Here is a 16,132-nt window from a genome sequence, read left to right as displayed (position 1 = left end):
CACGCCCGCCGCCCCCACTTCGCCGGCCAAGAGCGGAGGCAGGGGACTGCCCACGGGGGCGCGGGGACCGGCGGCCGGACCCTGGCACTGCCGCAGAGGGGGGATGTCTACATTCACGCGGGGCTGTGGGCTGGTGTGGAGGAGGGTGGGGGACCTCAGGATGGTGCCACCGTCCCCTCCAGGGTCCTGCTGACCCTCGGTCCCCTCCCCCGTGGTACTGTTGTCCGGCGAGCCCCGAGCGCCCTCTGCCGGCCGGTCCTCCCCACGTCCCTTTTTCCCCTCCTCCACCCGCGGGCGCCAGTTGCCCTGAAGGCAGGCAGACACACACACTCACACATGCAGAGACCTGTGCAAGTGACTCAGACTAGAGAGAGACCTGACTAGAGGGCCCGGGGCTGGACGCCAGCCTGCGCACGGCCCCGCGAGGCAGGCAACAGGGAGGTGAGACTAGGAGACTGATCAGGGAACTGAACAGGGCGGACAGGGCAGCAGCAGGCTTCTGGAAGCCTCACTCATTCCCTGCCCATACTCTGAGAGTCTCTAGCACCACCACCATCCGTCGCGTGCCCATGGATGGCTCCACCCTGAGGCCGTAGCCCTTGTGTTCATGGAGCCGTGGGCCTTACCCTGGGGCCCAGGGCACGGTCTGTTTCCCTAGTCACTACCCAAGCACGGACTCCATAAGGCACAGTGGAGGGAGGCACAGCTGGTTTTATTACGGATCTAATTCTGAAAGGTTGGGCCTGGAGCATCCTCTTTGGGCTCTCAGCTGGTCCTGTGATTCCAGCACACACAGCTTCAAGGGGGCCCAGACCCCTCTGGCTTACAGCTACTGCTCCCACCTGGGGCCTTGCCCAGCCTGGGGTTGGGGCAGCCTGAGTTCCCATGCCTCTGGGCCGGCTAGTCCATCCACAGGGCTCAAGTCTTCACCTCCTGCCAGGGAGGCTGCTCCCCGCATGGAAAATCTTTAGATGGGCTCATGTCCCACTGGGCTGTGGTGAGCTCCTTCTCTTTAGGGCCTGGGTGTCAGGGCATCTGGTTGGTGTTAAGGTGGCTTCCTGGTCTCCTTCCTCAGCAGGGAGCTGGCAGCAGCCAGGGCCCCACCCTGGACGAACCTCACGAAGTTGTCCCCAGCCAGCGGCCCCAGGGCATACAGGCCCTCCTGGTGAGTGCTCTCATGGGTGAAAGGGTCTACGTCAATGGGATTCCTCTTGGGGCTCAGAGGCTGGTCTGGGTCTATGACCAAGTCAGCACCCGCCCTGGGGAGGTAGGAGAGGTCGGGGTGGGAGCCGATGAGAACCAGCACCATGGAGACTCCAAAGAGCTGCTGGCCCCCCTGTGGGTCCTGGAACACCGCCTGATGGTCCTCCTTGAAGAGCAGCGGCCTGTGCTCGGGGAGGCTGCGGTAGCCCTTGTAGGGGCTGGATGACGAGATGGACTGCTCGCGCATCATCTGCTGTACCTTGTGGTACTCTGGGTATAGCATCTTGGGCAGCTGGTTGAACACCAGGCCGGGGTCGTGCACGGAGCGGCGGAAGGCATGGATCACCTGGATGTTGTAGTGGCGAGCAAAGAGGACAGCGTCGGCCGCAGACAGCCCGGCTCCCACGATCAGCACTGGGTCGGAGGCTGGGTTCACAGTGCCTGCCCGGAGGGCTGCCTCCAAGGCTGAGAGCTCATGGTGGACAAAGGGCAGGGTCTCTCCTGGGATGCCTAGCATGGCTGGGCTGTCAAAGGTCCCTGTGGCCAAGACCACATTCCGGGCCCACAGTGAGAAGGGCCGGCGGCTGTGGTCCTTGGCAGTCAAGTAGCCGTGCACTTGGAAGAGGGGCCTGGGGACCTCGGCCTCAGAGCCACCGTGCTCAGCCTTGGCCCACCCCACGGCGGTGACTACAGCACCAGACACAAAGTTCTGGCTTAGCCCCTTCTTGGTCACATAGTCCCTGTAGTAGAGGGCGATGTCACCGGCTGTGGCTCTGCTGTTCCGGAGACCTCTGAAGAAGAAGCAGATGTGGGAGGCTGGGCGTTAGAGACAGGCACGGAGGAGTGCAATGGCCAGTGGCGACAGCCCTCCCCGCTGAGGCCAGGCTTCCATGTCTCCTGTGAAAAGTAGAACTAACAAGGGTACCTCTCAAAGCCTGAGACTCCCTGTGCCTCAGTTTCCCTATGCGTGAGGCAGGGCGGTGGGTGTCTAGACTGGAACCTGAGCATGGGGGTGAGCTGTCTGGGCTGGCCAGCCAGCAATGTCCCTACCCCAGGCGGTAATAACAGTCCGAAAGCTGGTGACTATCAGCGCTCAGGAGGCTGAGGCAGGAGGATCACAGTTGAAGGCCAGCCTTGCGTGGCAAACGCTGCCTCAAAAACTCAAACCCCAAAAGGCCTGTGTGAATGCAGTAAGATCTCAGGTCTATAAAGGTCAGAATGAAGTCAAGAGTCTGTACAGCTAGAGTTAAGAGCTGGAGGGGGGAAGGGAGCATGAGCCCAGGGCAGTGGGTTGCTGGGTAGTGGATTCAGAATGTGGCCTTGAGTGCCACGGCAAGGTGCTCCTCAGTGGGACTCAGGGCTACCCTTTTCTATGTCACACACCCACCCACCCACACACACACACACACACACACACACAGAGGTGATGATGGAATTCAGGGCCTTGCACTTGCTTGGCAAGCATTTTTATCACTGAGCTAAATCCCCAGCCCCGGGAATCACATTCTGATTGAAGTGTGGACTTAAAAATATCCCACTGAAGCCCTTGGCAGGTCCTGAAGCACACAGGAAAGGCACGGGGGGGAGAGGTGAGGAAGGGGGCTGTGTCATTATTTCCTGCCTTTTTTTTTTTTTTCCATTGTATCTCTTCCCTTTCCAGGGACAGCGGCTGTAGCGCCTGTGACACTGGGGGGCAGTTGGCTTGTCATAACCTCAGACTTTCCTGTACCTTGTTGCATTGACCCCACAAAGCTGCAGCTAAACCCTCCGCAGGACATATGGCTGGCCACGATGCGCCCAGGCCACCCAGGAGCAGAGCTCTGCGTGTCATTTCGTGTGTGTGTGTGTGTGTGTGTGTGTGTGTGTGTGTGTGTAAACTGTAACACAGAACTGTGCTAAGAGGCTACCTGAAGGGCTGTTTATCCCAATGGCACACTGAAGAGAGGCAGGTGGCTGGTAGTGGATCTCTTGAGTGGGCTCTTTGCTGAGCCAGGGCCATGGCCCCATGAAGGAATATTACGAAGCCATGTAAAGGGAAGGCTACAAGCACCTTGGCTTCATAAGATACTTCTCGGAGATGTCATGCAAAAAGGCAGCTGGAACACAAGCTCTTGTCACTACATAAATCCGACACCCCTCCTCATCTGCAGGGACAGAGTCCACCAGAACCAGGACCTAGAGAGGACAGGTTATCTGTATGGGGGTCTCCTCTGCCTGCCCAGCCTCCCAGGGGCCCCTTACCTGCATTTCTTCCGCATCCAGTCCTTAACCTGCAGGTCTGGAAGACTCATCCACTGGCCTTGGCTCAAGGTCACCATGGAGCCTTCAATGGACTGCAGAGAAAGGAGTTCTCAGGCCCCGCTCCACCCCACCTCAGGGTTGAGGCAGGTAGCAGTGGGGGAGACTTCCGGGAGAAAGGGTGTGAGAGAGAAGATAGAGGTGATACTCACATGCCAGGCACCCCCAGGGAGGTTCCGCCCCAGGACGAGGTGGGGAACAGCAAGTTCCTTCTGCCGCTTCCAGGAGAGCACAGAGTCCACGTTGCCCCCAAAGTCTGTGTCAGGGCGCAGGAGGGCATCAAAGAGCAGGGCTACAGGGCTCTGGCTTCGGCCTTCAAGGCCTTCAGAAAGGTACTCTAGGTCCTGAAAGGGGGCACAGGTCAGTGGGACCCCAGGGGATCGCAGAGTCCCACCCTGAGGCTGAGGGAAACTGCTCACACAGGGACCTCTATGCTGAGTATTTTGGGGGGACTGTCCCAGCGAGTGTTCTTGGAGGGACCCCCCTCACTGAGAACCATGGTGAGACAGCTGGCACAGCGGGTCTCCCAGCCCAGCCACTCTTTTCCTGTTTTATGGTTGGTTTTGTGGACTCCTCTGTTCTGTGCTTGCTCTTCCAAAGACCCCTGGCTTTTCTCTAGAAGAAGCCCCTCCCAAACTCATGTCTCTAACCCACCTGGTCCAGGATGGAGACCCCTGGAGCCTCAGCCAGCTTTCTCTGCAGCAGGGGGTGTGGGTGGACAGCTCCTGGTTTCACATAGGGGATGTGGCCAGACAGTAGGTAGGACAGGCAGATGCCTGAGGGACCATTGCCTGCAAACACAGCGAGGTCAGGGCGACTCGGCCTGGATAGCTACTCCTTCATTGCATGAAACATTCACCATAACTGTGTCCAATGCCATGTGTAATAATGGTCAAGAAATACACTAGCGAGTCATTTTGTCCCATGTGTGGGTCCCGTGGTTAGGGCTTTTCTAAGCACACCACCGAGGTGACTGTCAGTGAAGAGAGATGTCAGAATTTTCTCTTTTTGTGCTTGAGGAAATGGGCATAGAGAGGTCAAGCGGCCTGTGTTTACACAGCGGACAAAAGGCTCAGCAGGGATTCACCCTCAAAGAGACAGACCCACTCCCAAGTTCGAGGCCAGCTTAGGCAACTTGGTGAGCCCCCAAGTGAAAGTAAAGTAAAAGGGGATGGCTCAGAGGCAGAGTGCATGCCTGTATGCTTCGCCAGGAGGGCTGTGACAATGACTTAGAGGTGACAAGACCATGGGTAGGAAGGATTGCTTCAAGCCCTGTGCGTGGCCAGTGATGGCTATTTCCCAGGCTGAGTGACGGAAGCTCCCCCCGCTGGGATCAGAGCGTTCTCTGCCTGTCTCATCCTCTCTCCCGGTTCTTACTGCCATCCATCTGTCTTTTGCTTTTAAAATGTCTGTCCATGTGGCCCCACCTGATGCTCCCATTCTCTTTCTCAATCTTGCACAGCAGAGGACAGGAAACACGGGCCCCACTGTTGTGTTCTCCATATGGGCATCTAGCACAGTGTGGACTCTGGGTGATGGCACGAATGTTTGTTCTCATAGTGCTTGTTAGTATTTAGGCGGCCTGCTTCTGGGTTGCCTAGCAACCTATGATGTCATCACATGTCGCCGGGCCAGGTAGTCGCACCTGGCAGGCGTGGTTCACTTGCTCCATAAAAGGACCAACCTGCCACTTTGTCTCTCTCTTGCCTTCTTGCTCTTGTGCTCTCTTCCTCTCTCTCTCCTGCTCTCCCCCCTTTCCTGTTCCGGTGCCCTATTCCCCTCCCCCTATCATGTCTCCCTCTCTCCTTCTCTCTCTCCATTCAATAAACCTCTTTTCATATAAGATCTGTTGCACATCATCATTTCAGTGCTGCCCCCGCCCCTCCCCCATAAACAGACCAGCTTCATTTAAAGACAGCCACCCAGAGGCCAGCCTTGGCCTTGCTAGTCTCAGAACCAGGGCTCCCCGGAGCACCAGTGTGTCCTGCACCCTGCCAGTGTGACACTTACCAATGATAACCACGGGGAGGGGCTCTGAAGGGCTGGCCTTGAGGGAGTCATGCCTCCAGGAGCTCATAGCTGGGGTTGGAGTTCGGCTTGGGGCTGGCAGCTGACCTGGGGAGCAGAGCAAAGAGAACGCCCTTGCAGTCAAGCTGGGGGACTTCATGCCCAGTCTCAGCTACTCCTTGGAACTCAGGGATGAATGCAGGACCCTTGGGGGCTGCTGCAGTGTGCCTCATCTCTCCCTCCTCCCCTCTCACATTCTCTGCATCCAACATGTCTGCCCTCAGCCACCTGGGGCACCTGCCCTCCTCCCCAGGAGCCTGGGGACCAGAAGCCACCAACTCTGACACTTACACCACCCATCTCCCCACTTCATCTCAAGGGGAGGTCCCCCTGCCCAGTCAGGGAGCAAGACAAGGCTTCTGTGGTAGCTGCAGTGCCACCATCCCACTTCCTCACTGGTGACGCCAGCTCTTTCCCAGGCCTGAGCCTCAGTAGGCTGTGAAAGTAGGAGAATGTTCTGGAATACCTGCTGGGGTGGATTTACTGCCAGGAAGGCCCTGCCTGACCTCCTGCTCAGGGCGGAGCTGGACCTTGGACTTGGCAAGACTTTGACAGCTGCGTTTGGGAAAAATGCCAGCAAGCCCGAAGTTTTGAGTTCCTGCGCCCCCTGCTGGTCACAATGCCTAATTGTTCAAAGCCCTAGCGCTCTGTTCCCGGGCTAGGGCTTGGGGCAACCTCCCCCAGGGGGCCACAGCCCCTGTATCCATCCTAGGGGGAGGAAATGGGTGTGGGGTGTGGCACAAAAAATGTTGGGCCGCGATGGGGGAACAGGGGGACGAGCTCCTCCAGCGACCTGTTCCTCCCATGCTCACCCTGGAAGCTGCTGGTAGGACAGTAACCAAGGCTAACTAATGATTAAGGCCCTGGGCCGCTGCGCGGGTCCCCGAGAGCCTCATGCTCACCTAGCGGCAGCACACTGGTCTGAGGTCACATCCCCACAACTCTTCCAGAGGAGGCGGAATTCTGGGAGTTGTATGTGCAGTCTCTAGTTTGGGCAGCCGATGGCGCACCTTAATGCAAATCCTTCCTGGGCCAACAAAACACAGCTGAGGCCCCAGGTGACTTGCGCGCACCTCCCAGCAGGCAAGTCTGACCAGTCAGACAGGACAACTGACCTCCCGGCAGCTTGCACCTGGTGCTGGCGTCCAGGGCTCCTCCTCTGCTGGCGGCTGTGAAAGGTAAGCCCGGCTCACAGCTGGGCTGGCCAAGGTCCATCTCTCTAGCCTCAGTTGTACTCAGGCTTGGGGTCATTTCTCTGACTTGTCAAGATGGGCCGCATGTCCCCAGCTCCCTCTGGGTCCTCTAGGTCCTCCTCCTCCTCCTCCCCTCCTCCTCCCTGGGAGAGTGCACATGGCTTCCTGCTGAAATTGGAGACTACGTGGCATTCCCCATACAAGGCCTGAGAGGATACTGAGGTAGCAAGACCAGTGGCAGTGGTTGTAGCAGCCGGTGCCAGGTACTTCTAGGCTTCTGCAGAGCTGGTGCCATGCGAGTTCCCAACCCTGCACACACAGCAGTTTATGCTTATGATAATTCCCGGGTGGTTAAGGGTACTCTTATTGACCATGCCCATGTGACAGATAGGAAAACTGAGGCTGGGGAGCTTTGTACAGACTTTAGAGTCCACAAGAAGCTGGCCTTGAGCAGGGCCACCCTGCTCCAGAGCCTGCTCTGTGCCCTTGAAGCTGTGGGGGACTGTGGTGTGGTGTCCCCTTTTGCCCTCTGGCAGATTCTGGCCCCAGCGTCCTGGAGGAGGGTCAGTTTCTCACTAACTAGAGGGTTGCAGCTGTGCTCAGAGCCTTCGAGATTCAGGCTGCAGTTACTGGAGGGAGGTCTCCTAGCAGTGCAGTCAGGGCACAAAGGGCCTGGGGCTTCTCCCTCCTGTCTTCATTATCCCCAGGGACAGCAGCAGCAGAGGCGAGGGCGACACCCTGGCAGGGTGTTTCCTATGTGTTAGCTCCTTTAGTTCTCATGACAACCCACTTCTCAGATGAGGAGACTGAGGCCTGGGGGTAAAGCCATGCACCCCCCAAGTTTCAGAGCAGGCCCATAATAGAACTGGAATTTGATCCCTGTGAGCACAGCCCTCCTAGACATTCCAACACCCCTGAAAAGAGAATGCCAACCAACCCCCGAGACCTGAGGCCCCAACTCCTTCTGTCTCTCAGTACCCCAGCATCCAGCTCTTCACTGGTGCCAGCAGGGCGCCCCGTCACACAGGCCAGATCCAAGGGGATGCCCAAGGTGCTTCACAGGATATAGGATTGGCTAATACACTGGAGGACTTTGCATGCCAAGACCAGGTCCCCCTCCCAGCTGGCAGAAGCTTCTGCAGCTGCTGGATGCCATACACATGAGGTCACCACCAGGCCTGACCCCCAGAGGCCATACCCCCAAGCTGCTCACCCTCACGGAAACCCACAAACACCTACTACAAGTTTATAATGCTAACAAGCTGCTCCCTTCTCTAGTTCCAGCCCTGGGCTTAGGGTTGGAAGAAGCTCCTTGGCTTGAATGTGACAGTCTCAAACTTTAAACCGAGTCAGCCTCGGTTGGCCTTGAACTCTTGATCTTCCTGCCTGCACCTCCCATGTGCTCCGATTGTAGGGCTGAGCCCCACTCGTCCAGCTTAGAATAACCCACATTTAAAGTCCCCTGATTGGGTTGACGGGAACAGTTAACATTCTAAGCGGCTGGTCTGAGGGACCAGGGAGAGCTCGCCCCACAGCGTGAGGACCTGAGTTCAGATTCCTCATCCTCCTGTAAAACGCAGACATATGTAATCACATCTGGGGAGACACAGAAGCGGAGGGCCCTGGAGATCACTGGCCGGCCAGAGGAATGACAGGCTCCGGGTTCAGTCCACGAGAGCCAGTGAAAGGGCTCAGCGGGAGACTTGTGAGCGCACAGACCTGGGTGCTCATTATCTTTTCCCCTCAGGGTCCTGTCTACCACCAGGACCAGAACTGGGGGGTGGGTGTCGGGCTCTTGCACTAAAAAACAACAGCCAGGCCCAGTGGCACATGCCTTTAATCACAGCGCTCAGGGAAACAGAGGCTCACAAGGGTAGTGAGCCCACAGAAAGATGGAAGGAGAAAACTGACTCCTAACCCCCGAGGGTGGCTGTGTGACCTGACCTCCACTCGCTCTCTCTAGTACAATAAATAAAAATAAAAAAATGACAACAGAGAAACCCTGTTGTCTCCAAAGACAAAACAAAACAAAACAAAACAAAACAAAAAAACAAAACAAAAAACTGGATAGTGATTGAGGAAGACAGTAGAGATTGACCTCTGATCTCCACAGGCATGAACACAGGACTTTAGAGAGTGACCTTTGACCTCCACAGGCACGAACACACGAAAATGAAAAGTGCTGCCCTGGTATTACACTGCAGATATTTCTGAGGTTATGAAATCGTCGCACGGGGCGGGGGGGTAGGTTGGAACCCATGTACCATTTGCCTCTAAGACACCCCCTCTGCTGGAGTCTCTTAGTCCCATTGCACAGAGAAAGAAATTGAGGTAGGGAGGAGGAAGGCATCATGTCTAGGTCCCAGATGGCCTAGTCGGGCCCCTTTCCCTCCATTCACAGATAAAGCGCAACAGGTAACAGTGACAGCTGCTGGTGACACGAAGCCCTGGGGCATGAGGAAGTGTGCAGTCAGCCAAGCATTACCTGGCCTTAGTCACCCCGAAGTCTCATTCCAAGTGCCCGCCCCACCTGAGCCCAAGGATGCCAGATGCCCCAATTCCACGGGCCCACCACTACTCTCTCCAAAGCACCTTCCATAAGCCAAGTGCTCAGGGACCCTTGGCTGTGCCCATCTGTGCCCGATACACCAGGACACCAGGAAAGCGCTTCACCGGGCTGTAGATACGTAGCCATGGATGCCTCGAAGGAGCAAAGCTGCCCACACTTCTTCCTGTCAGAGCAGCTATCCCATGGGCTGAAAGGAGGCTGCTGGGCCAGGGGCTGTTGGGGAGAGGGGTCCAGACACCAGGACATGGACATGGCTGGGAGGAGCAGGGAGGACTCCCAGAGTCCTACTCGGGACCAGCCTACCTGCTGCCCAGCTCCCCAGGCCAGCCACCCCTGCCCCATGGCTATTGTTTCCCACCCTAACCTTGCTCAGGCCGCTCACCTGATAGGCTGGAGGGAGCTGTTGAGCCCGGGTTGGCTGGACGCTCAGAGGAACTTGAGAGACTTTGTCACGGTGCCCTGCTGCAAGAACAGGATACCCATTAGCCTTGGGGATCCCAGAGGCTGTGCGAGGCCACAGCTAGCAGGGGTATTTCATAGCAGGGCTGGGAGGAGGCGGAGGCAGAGGCGGGGCCAGGAAAATCACTTTCATAAGCGTGAGTCAGCAGGGGCCCCTGGGTGAATGAACTTGCCCCTGGCCAGCCTTAAAGGGCCCCTGCTGGTCAGCTCCCCCCTTCCTGGGCTCAGTCCGAAGAAGGAACTATTGACCCTTGTTGAAAGGGACCACCTGGCTCTTCCTTACCAGAGGGTCAACTTTACCATGTGTAATTGGAATGACTGGCCAGCTGGGGGGCGGGTGTGTGGAGGAAAAAAAAACCCTCAGTCATCAGCCTGACTCCTGACAACCCTCACTCTTCAACTTCCTGGTTGAAGGCTCTGGACAAACCTTAGTTTCCCCATCTGAAAATTGGGGTTGAGTCCGACTCCCTCCTGCATGGTGTGTGGTGTGTGTGTGTGTGTGTGTGTGTGTGTGTGTGTGTGTGTGTGTGTGTTGTATGTGTGTGTGGTGTGTGTGTGTGTGTGTGTGTGGTGTACCATCTCTGGTCTTCACAGATGTTTCTCCGTGCAGGGGTCACACCCTTCTGCTGCACTGTTCTCGTGCTCCCGGGGCGAAAGCTGGTCCTGGGAGGTGTTGCCTGGTGCACACTGGGTCTGGTGAAGAGCTTCCCACACAGGTGTAGTGTTCCCTCAGCAGGAGGAAGCTGAGCAGGGGTACAGGTGAGCGCACAGACCTGGGTGCTCATTATCTTTTCCCCTCAGGGTCCTGTCTACCACCAGGGCCAGAACTGGGGGTGGGTGTCGGGCTCTTGCACTAAAAAACAACAGCTGGGCCTGGTGGCACATGCCTTTAATCACAGCGCTCAGGGAAACAGAGGCTGAGTTCAAGGACAGCCTGGCCTATAAATTTAGTCCAGGACAGCCAAGGCTACACAGAGAAACTGGTTTCTGTCTCAAAAAAGGAGAGAGAGAGAGAGAGAGAGAGAGAGAGATTCCAACACTCACTAATCAAGAAAGTGTCACTTTCATGCAATTTAAAACAAACAAATGCCAGATAAAGAAATTGTCAGAGTTGTAAAGAAAGACAGGATCCTTAGGCCTACCTTTTGGAACAGCCTCCACCTGTGAGAGTCACAGCATTTTTATTTTAAAAATTGATATTTTGTTTTTCCTGAATCAAAACAATTACTCAAAATACTGCATATATGGCTGGAGGAATAGCTCAGTAGAGCCTGTGCCTAGCATTACATGTGGCCCCAGGCTCAAGCCCGAGTACCACCTAAAAAAAAAAAATGTGGGCTGGAGAGATGGTTCAGAGATGAAGAGAACTGGCTGCTCTTCCAGAGGTTCTGAGTTCAATTCCCAGCAACCACATGGTGGCTCACAACCGTCTATAATGAGATCTGGTGCCCCCTTCTGGTGTGCAGGTGTACATGCAGGCAGAACACTGTATACATGATAAATAAATCTTAAGAAAAAAAGCCCATCTACAAAACCTGCATGTTCTCATACACGTACGTTCAAACCCTGGGCTCAAGGCTGGGAGATGGCTCAGTGGCAAAACCCTTGCCCACTTGTTCAAAACCCTTGTTCAAGGCCCTGGGTTCAATCCCCAGTTCTGCTAAATATACACACACAATTCCTACCCAAGCCCTCGTTCACACTAACAGTCTCAGTGGGAGAGTCTGCTCCCCAAGAAGTGTGATCTGGCTCCTCTTGCAGGCATGGGTGAAGAAGGAAGCCATTCCGGGTGAGTTAGGTAGGAGGCAGTGGTGGCGTGAGCGAGGCTGGCTGCTGACCTGGGTTAGGGTTCCTGCAGCCCACAGCTCAGGTATCGGGTCTGGGAAGCTGCTTCCTCTCCCTGCCTGCCCTCCTCCTCTGGGGGATCCTGGGCTGCAGTTTTTGCTCAGGGCTCTGGGATCAGAATCTTGCTCTGGTGTCTTCCTTAAAATTCTTGGTCACTTTTTGTTTTGTTTTGTTTTGATTTTTAGAGACAGGATTTCTGTGTGTAGCCTTGGCTGTCTTGGATTCACTCTATAGACCAGGCTGGCCTTGAACTCACAGAGATCCACCTGCCTCTGCCTCCCAGAGCGCTGGGATTAAAGGTGTGAGCCACCACACCCGGCTTCTTGGTCATGTTTGAACAAGGACATGCAGCCTACATTTTCCATTTGCACTTGGCTCAGCAACTCTCCCCAGCCTGAGCGGGAACTGCTTTGGGTTTAGCTCTTCTGTTGAGACACTCTCCTCAGCGTCCTTAGTTTAAACCAGGGCTCAGCTGCAGTGGCCCATGGGCCAGATGACACAAGATTGGGAGAGTCCCTGCTCCAGGCCTCAGCTCACTGCAGGCGTGCTTTGTGGCCTGGGGTGAGGCAGCTCACCCCAGCAGTCTCGAGCTGTCCTTCCCATATACCAGGACCTGGAGTGGGGCTCTCAACTCTGGGGACTGGGGTACGGTTGCAGGGCACAGGTGTGTGCTGAGTATGGCTGTAATCTGCCCCCCTTCACTTTCACATCCCACAGTGCTTGGCTACCACTTGTCCAGGCTTTTGGATACACACACACACACACACACACTGAGGCAGAGAGAGCATGAACCCAGGGTTGGGGATTCCTACGTTGGAGCCTCAACTGCCAAGGGGGAAACTGGAGGAGGCGAGGGACCCAGGCCTGGAAAGCCAGGAAGGAGGGGCTGGCCTTTCTCTAGGCTGGCCCTGCCCATGGCCCTGGGCCTCATGTGACAGGCATTTTGTGGACTTTCTCCTTCCTTGTTTACCTGTCCAGCCGTTATCAGCAGTAGAGCCATCAAGATGAAGATAGATAAAGATGCCGCAGAATGCAGGCAAAAGGGCACTGTCGGAGGGTGCAGAGGGTGCAGAGGGCATCCGTGTAGCCAGTCCCTGCAGGCTGACAGGAATGAGCTTCTCCTCAGAGCTCTTGCAGGTCCCTAACGGTCCTCCCTTCTTGGGGAGGCAAGCAGGCTTGCCAGCAAATGTGCACAGGCTCCTGGGAAACTCGAACTTGAGACTCATAACAAAGGAGCCTTTAGGACAGGTGCATCCTGGGAGGCCCGCTTGCACTGAAAGCTCATGGGAGGGAAGCTAAGATTCAGCTTGCTCGGAGAACTTGGCTTCCATTCTGTAATTCTGGCTATAAAATGTACCTAAGGCAACCACAGCCTGATGAGGGAGCTGGGTGGAGATGGCTCACTGTGCGTACGTGAGGACCTGAGCTCGGTTCCACGGCATCCACGTAAAAGCCGTTTGTCGACATGCACCTGAAATCCCACCACGGTGGTGGCAGAGGCAGGTGAATCCTGGGGGAACTTGGTGGTCAGCCAGGCTTGCTGAAACTCTGGGCTCTAGGCTCAGTGAGAGATTCTGTCTCAAAAAAACAAAACACCAAGGCAGAGAGCGATGGAGAAAGACGTGATGTTGACATCTGCCTCCAGACATGTACACGCGTGTGCATGCAATGCACGCCTCACCCACCAATAGGATGAAGTGCCTTGTTAATGATTTTTATACAGCTTTCGTGATTTTTTTTTTCAAGGCTGTGGATCAAATCTGTGGCTTTGTAGATGTTAGGCATACATCTACCGCAGTGCCCCCCAACTCTGTGGGTCATACATGTTGGGGGGGATTGTTGGGGCTGTGGTTCAGTGCCATTGTGCTGGAGGCCTGAACCACAGGAAAAAGACATACATAAAATAAGGGAAACATTCGCACACAGGTGATTTCAGAGTTAGCCTCACCCGCCCTTTCCCTCAGTGCATCTCTCCCTTGGCTCTGAAATGCTGCTGCCCGTATCCCAGCCACCGCTGGCTTCAGCTGTCAGACGTGGGGTGGTCGGAGCCTGGCACCTGCGCAGTCGCAGGATCCATTCCCCAGTGGAGTGTGAGCCACCTGGAACATCACAAGGAAGGCTGGGCAGAGTGACCTCTGAGACTCGGTTTACCTACTTGAGCACTATTGCAGCCAAAGGGTGATGGGTGTAAGCTGAAGGAAGGGCCTGGTGTGGGCGAGGGATGGTGGTCCTGCTCTCATCACTCCTGAAGACTACTCTACCATTTCTCTCTCTCTGGCTAATCCCAGAACCACCTGGCAGACCCTGTCTCCATCCGGCTTCATCTTTCCTTCTTCCTAGGCACCAGGCACCGCGAATAGATAGATCTTATACAAGGTGCTACTCAGAGAAGCTCATCCCAAGCCCAAGGACACAGAGCGGAAATGGTGGCAGAGCTGGGCCCCTCCCAGGAAAGGCTGGCAGTGGATAAAGCAGTGGCTCTCCATATCAGAGAGCCCGTATGCCAGAGGTTTACATTATGATTCATGACAGTGGCAAAACTGCAGTTATGAAGTAGCAGCAAAGGTCAGGTGTCACCGCAACACAAGGAACTCTATTAAACGGCAGCGGCATCAGAAAGGGTGAGAAACTGGTGGGACAAAGGAGGAGAATGAGGGGCTCGGGCAGTCGATCGCAGAGGGTCCTGAGTGTCCAGTTCCTCAGGTGGGTGAGCAGAGCTGTGCACGTTCACGAGCTACCACACTCCAGGTGGACTCAGGGTGGTCCTCAGGGTGCACACCAGGGAGCAGTGGGAGCAGGCTGTGTCATTCTACTTAATGCCCAGTGAAGAAACTGAGGCCCTGAGCAATGGAAGCAATGAGACAGAGCTGGGTCTGTGATCTCACCTAGGCTGGGCTCTGTCACAAAGAGCCCAGGCCCTTCCAGCACATGACACATAGCCAATATTTGTTCAGGCTCATGGTGTCTGTTGGCTGGCCTTGATCCTCAAATTCTTCAGTCCCTTCAGTGGCCCAGAGCTGGCCAGGTATTTTAGTGATGACTAGTTTACAGATAAAGAAGCCCACAGGAGCTTCCCAAGGCCAGAAGCGGGTCGAGGGGACTCCCACGATAGCCTGTCCTGCCAGCAGAGTTCTCCTTGACACCTGGGATCCACTGTGGGTGACAAGTCCCTGCTTGGCCCTGGGTAGAGCAGCTGATGATCACTGTGGGCCCCTAGGGAGATTGCTAAAGATGGGGACCCAGAACCCGCACACGGGGAGGAGGAGAGAGGCTGAGCCCCAGGGGCTTATCCACACAGGGAGGAGGCGGGGCTCAGGGCCTGGCGGCAGCAGCAGCTTCCTCTACTCGACTGCCTTCCTTCCTCTTTCCCTTAAACAGCACATACTGGAGTGAAGACAATTGTTCTAGCGTCTGGAAGGCAGCAGGTGTGTGAGGGTCCAGCCCTGGTGTGCAAAAGCTTCCATTGCGGCCTCAGTATTCTGGTTCTATCCGTTGAAGCTGAGTGACCTGAGGGAGGCTTGACCTCTCTGGGCTACCCCACCTGTGAGACAGGAGACCACCTTCAATCATGCCGCCTCCTGCTGCCCCCTGCAGTCACAGGAAGAGATTCAGAGGCACCCACCTAAACTGGGGGCAGTGCTACCAGACCCAGGAGCTCCTTCCCTGATGCTCCAGGGTGCTCCTGCCTCAGGCAGGGCTTCAGGCAATGAGTAACTAGAGTTTAGCAATCACAGGGAAGGTGGCACACACAGCCAGCCCCCTCCTTCTGAAGTCCACCTCCTGTTCTTGGATTCCAGGAAGTCATGGGGTCTAAAAGAAAAGCATTTTCTGTGAGCCAGGCCAGCTGGGCAGCAGGGTCTTGGGTCACACAAGGGCTTCAGGAAGAAGTCCTAAGAACTGCTTGGTTCTCCTGACAATGAATTCTGAGCTCAGTGGAGAGCTTATGTCCACCCTGGTATCTCATCATTCTGGGCAGTCCTAATCAGAAGGGGCAGTGAGCCACAGGGAGCGGTGGCCACACCACCGAGAGCAAACCACTGTATGCCGCTTCCCAGCTATGCACTGGGAGCAGGCCAGTCACCACTGGCTGTGCCCAGATGCTGGTATCTTGCAGCTCTTAAAACTGCAAGCATAAGCCGGGCGTGGTGGTACACGCTTTTAATCCTAGCAGTTGGGGAGGCAGAGGCAGGAAGATCTCTGTGAGTATGAGGCTAGCCTGGTCTACAAAGTGAGTCCAGGCCAGCCAAGGCTACACAGAAAAACCCTGTCTCAAAAAACCAAAACCAAACCAAAACAACAACAACAACAAAAACCCAAAAGATGCAAGCATAAAGACAGAGGCAGCATCATAACCAAACTTTGGGCAGAGTGCAGGGAATCTTAGGAAAGAAGGGAGAGATAGTAAGACCTGGAGAGGACAGGAGCTCCACAAGGAGAGCAACAGAACCAGAATACCTGGGCACAGGGGTCTTTTCTGAGACTGATACTCCAACCAAGG

The 16,132-nt window shown here is 55.6% G+C and overlaps 2 protein-coding genes across 3 annotated transcripts in view; both read right to left on the bottom strand.

The window, feature by feature from the left end:
- Necab2 (N-terminal EF-hand calcium binding protein 2) overlaps positions 1 to 556 on the bottom strand; it is a 25,687-nt gene extending 25,131 nt beyond the window's left edge. The window contains exons 1-2 of the mRNA XM_055621426.1: positions 530 to 556; positions 19 to 306 (exon numbers count right to left, since the gene is read on the bottom strand). Of these exons, the coding sequence (XP_055477401.1) occupies positions 19 to 306; positions 530 to 556 (315 nt within the window). The remainder of the gene's footprint in view (positions 1 to 18; positions 307 to 529) is intronic.
- Positions 557 to 691: 135 nt separating this feature from the next.
- Positions 692 to 9,848, bottom strand: Osgin1 (oxidative stress induced growth inhibitor 1). Of its 2 annotated transcripts, none has more exons than XM_055621414.1 (6): positions 9,713 to 9,848; positions 5,512 to 5,616; positions 4,156 to 4,292; positions 3,654 to 3,845; positions 3,445 to 3,536; positions 692 to 1,994 (listed from the first exon to the last, which is right to left on the bottom strand). In XM_055621414.1, the coding sequence occupies exons 2-6, from the start codon at positions 5,576 to 5,578 to the stop codon at positions 1,046 to 1,048; spliced, it is 1,437 nt and encodes a 478-aa protein (XP_055477389.1). In that variant the 5' UTR covers positions 5,579 to 5,616; positions 9,713 to 9,848; the 3' UTR covers positions 692 to 1,045. The 2 variants fall into 2 exon arrangements, with proteins under 2 accessions (XP_055477389.1, XP_055477390.1); XM_055621415.1 differs by lacking the exon at positions 9,713 to 9,848 and adding an exon at positions 6,471 to 6,595.
- Between the last annotated feature and the right edge of the window lie 6,284 nt (positions 9,849 to 16,132).

The sequence above is a fragment of the Psammomys obesus genome, unplaced genomic scaffold (genome assembly GCF_907164565.1).
Source record: "Psammomys obesus unplaced genomic scaffold, mPsaObe1.curated_primary_1811, whole genome shotgun sequence".
NCBI classification, from domain to species: Eukaryota; Metazoa; Chordata; class Mammalia; order Rodentia; family Muridae; genus Psammomys; species Psammomys obesus.
Note: the sequence above shows the minus strand (reverse complement) of the source record. Positions and strands in the feature narration are given on the sequence as shown.

Bases quoted from the DNA above. Each gene is read 5' to 3' on its own strand.
- Osgin1 (XM_055621414.1), bottom strand. From the start codon at position 5,578: ATGAGCTCCTGGAGGCATGACTCCCTCAAGGCCAGCCCTTCAGAGCCC. The intron at 4,293-5,511 runs GTAAGTGTCACA...CTGTGTTTGCAG, and splicing joins CCTCCCCGTGGTTATCATTG to GCAATGGTCCCTCAGGCATC. The intron at 3,537-3,653 runs GTGAGTATCACC...CTTTCTCTGCAG, and splicing joins TCCCTGGGGGTGCCTGGCAT to TCCATTGAAGGCTCCATGGT.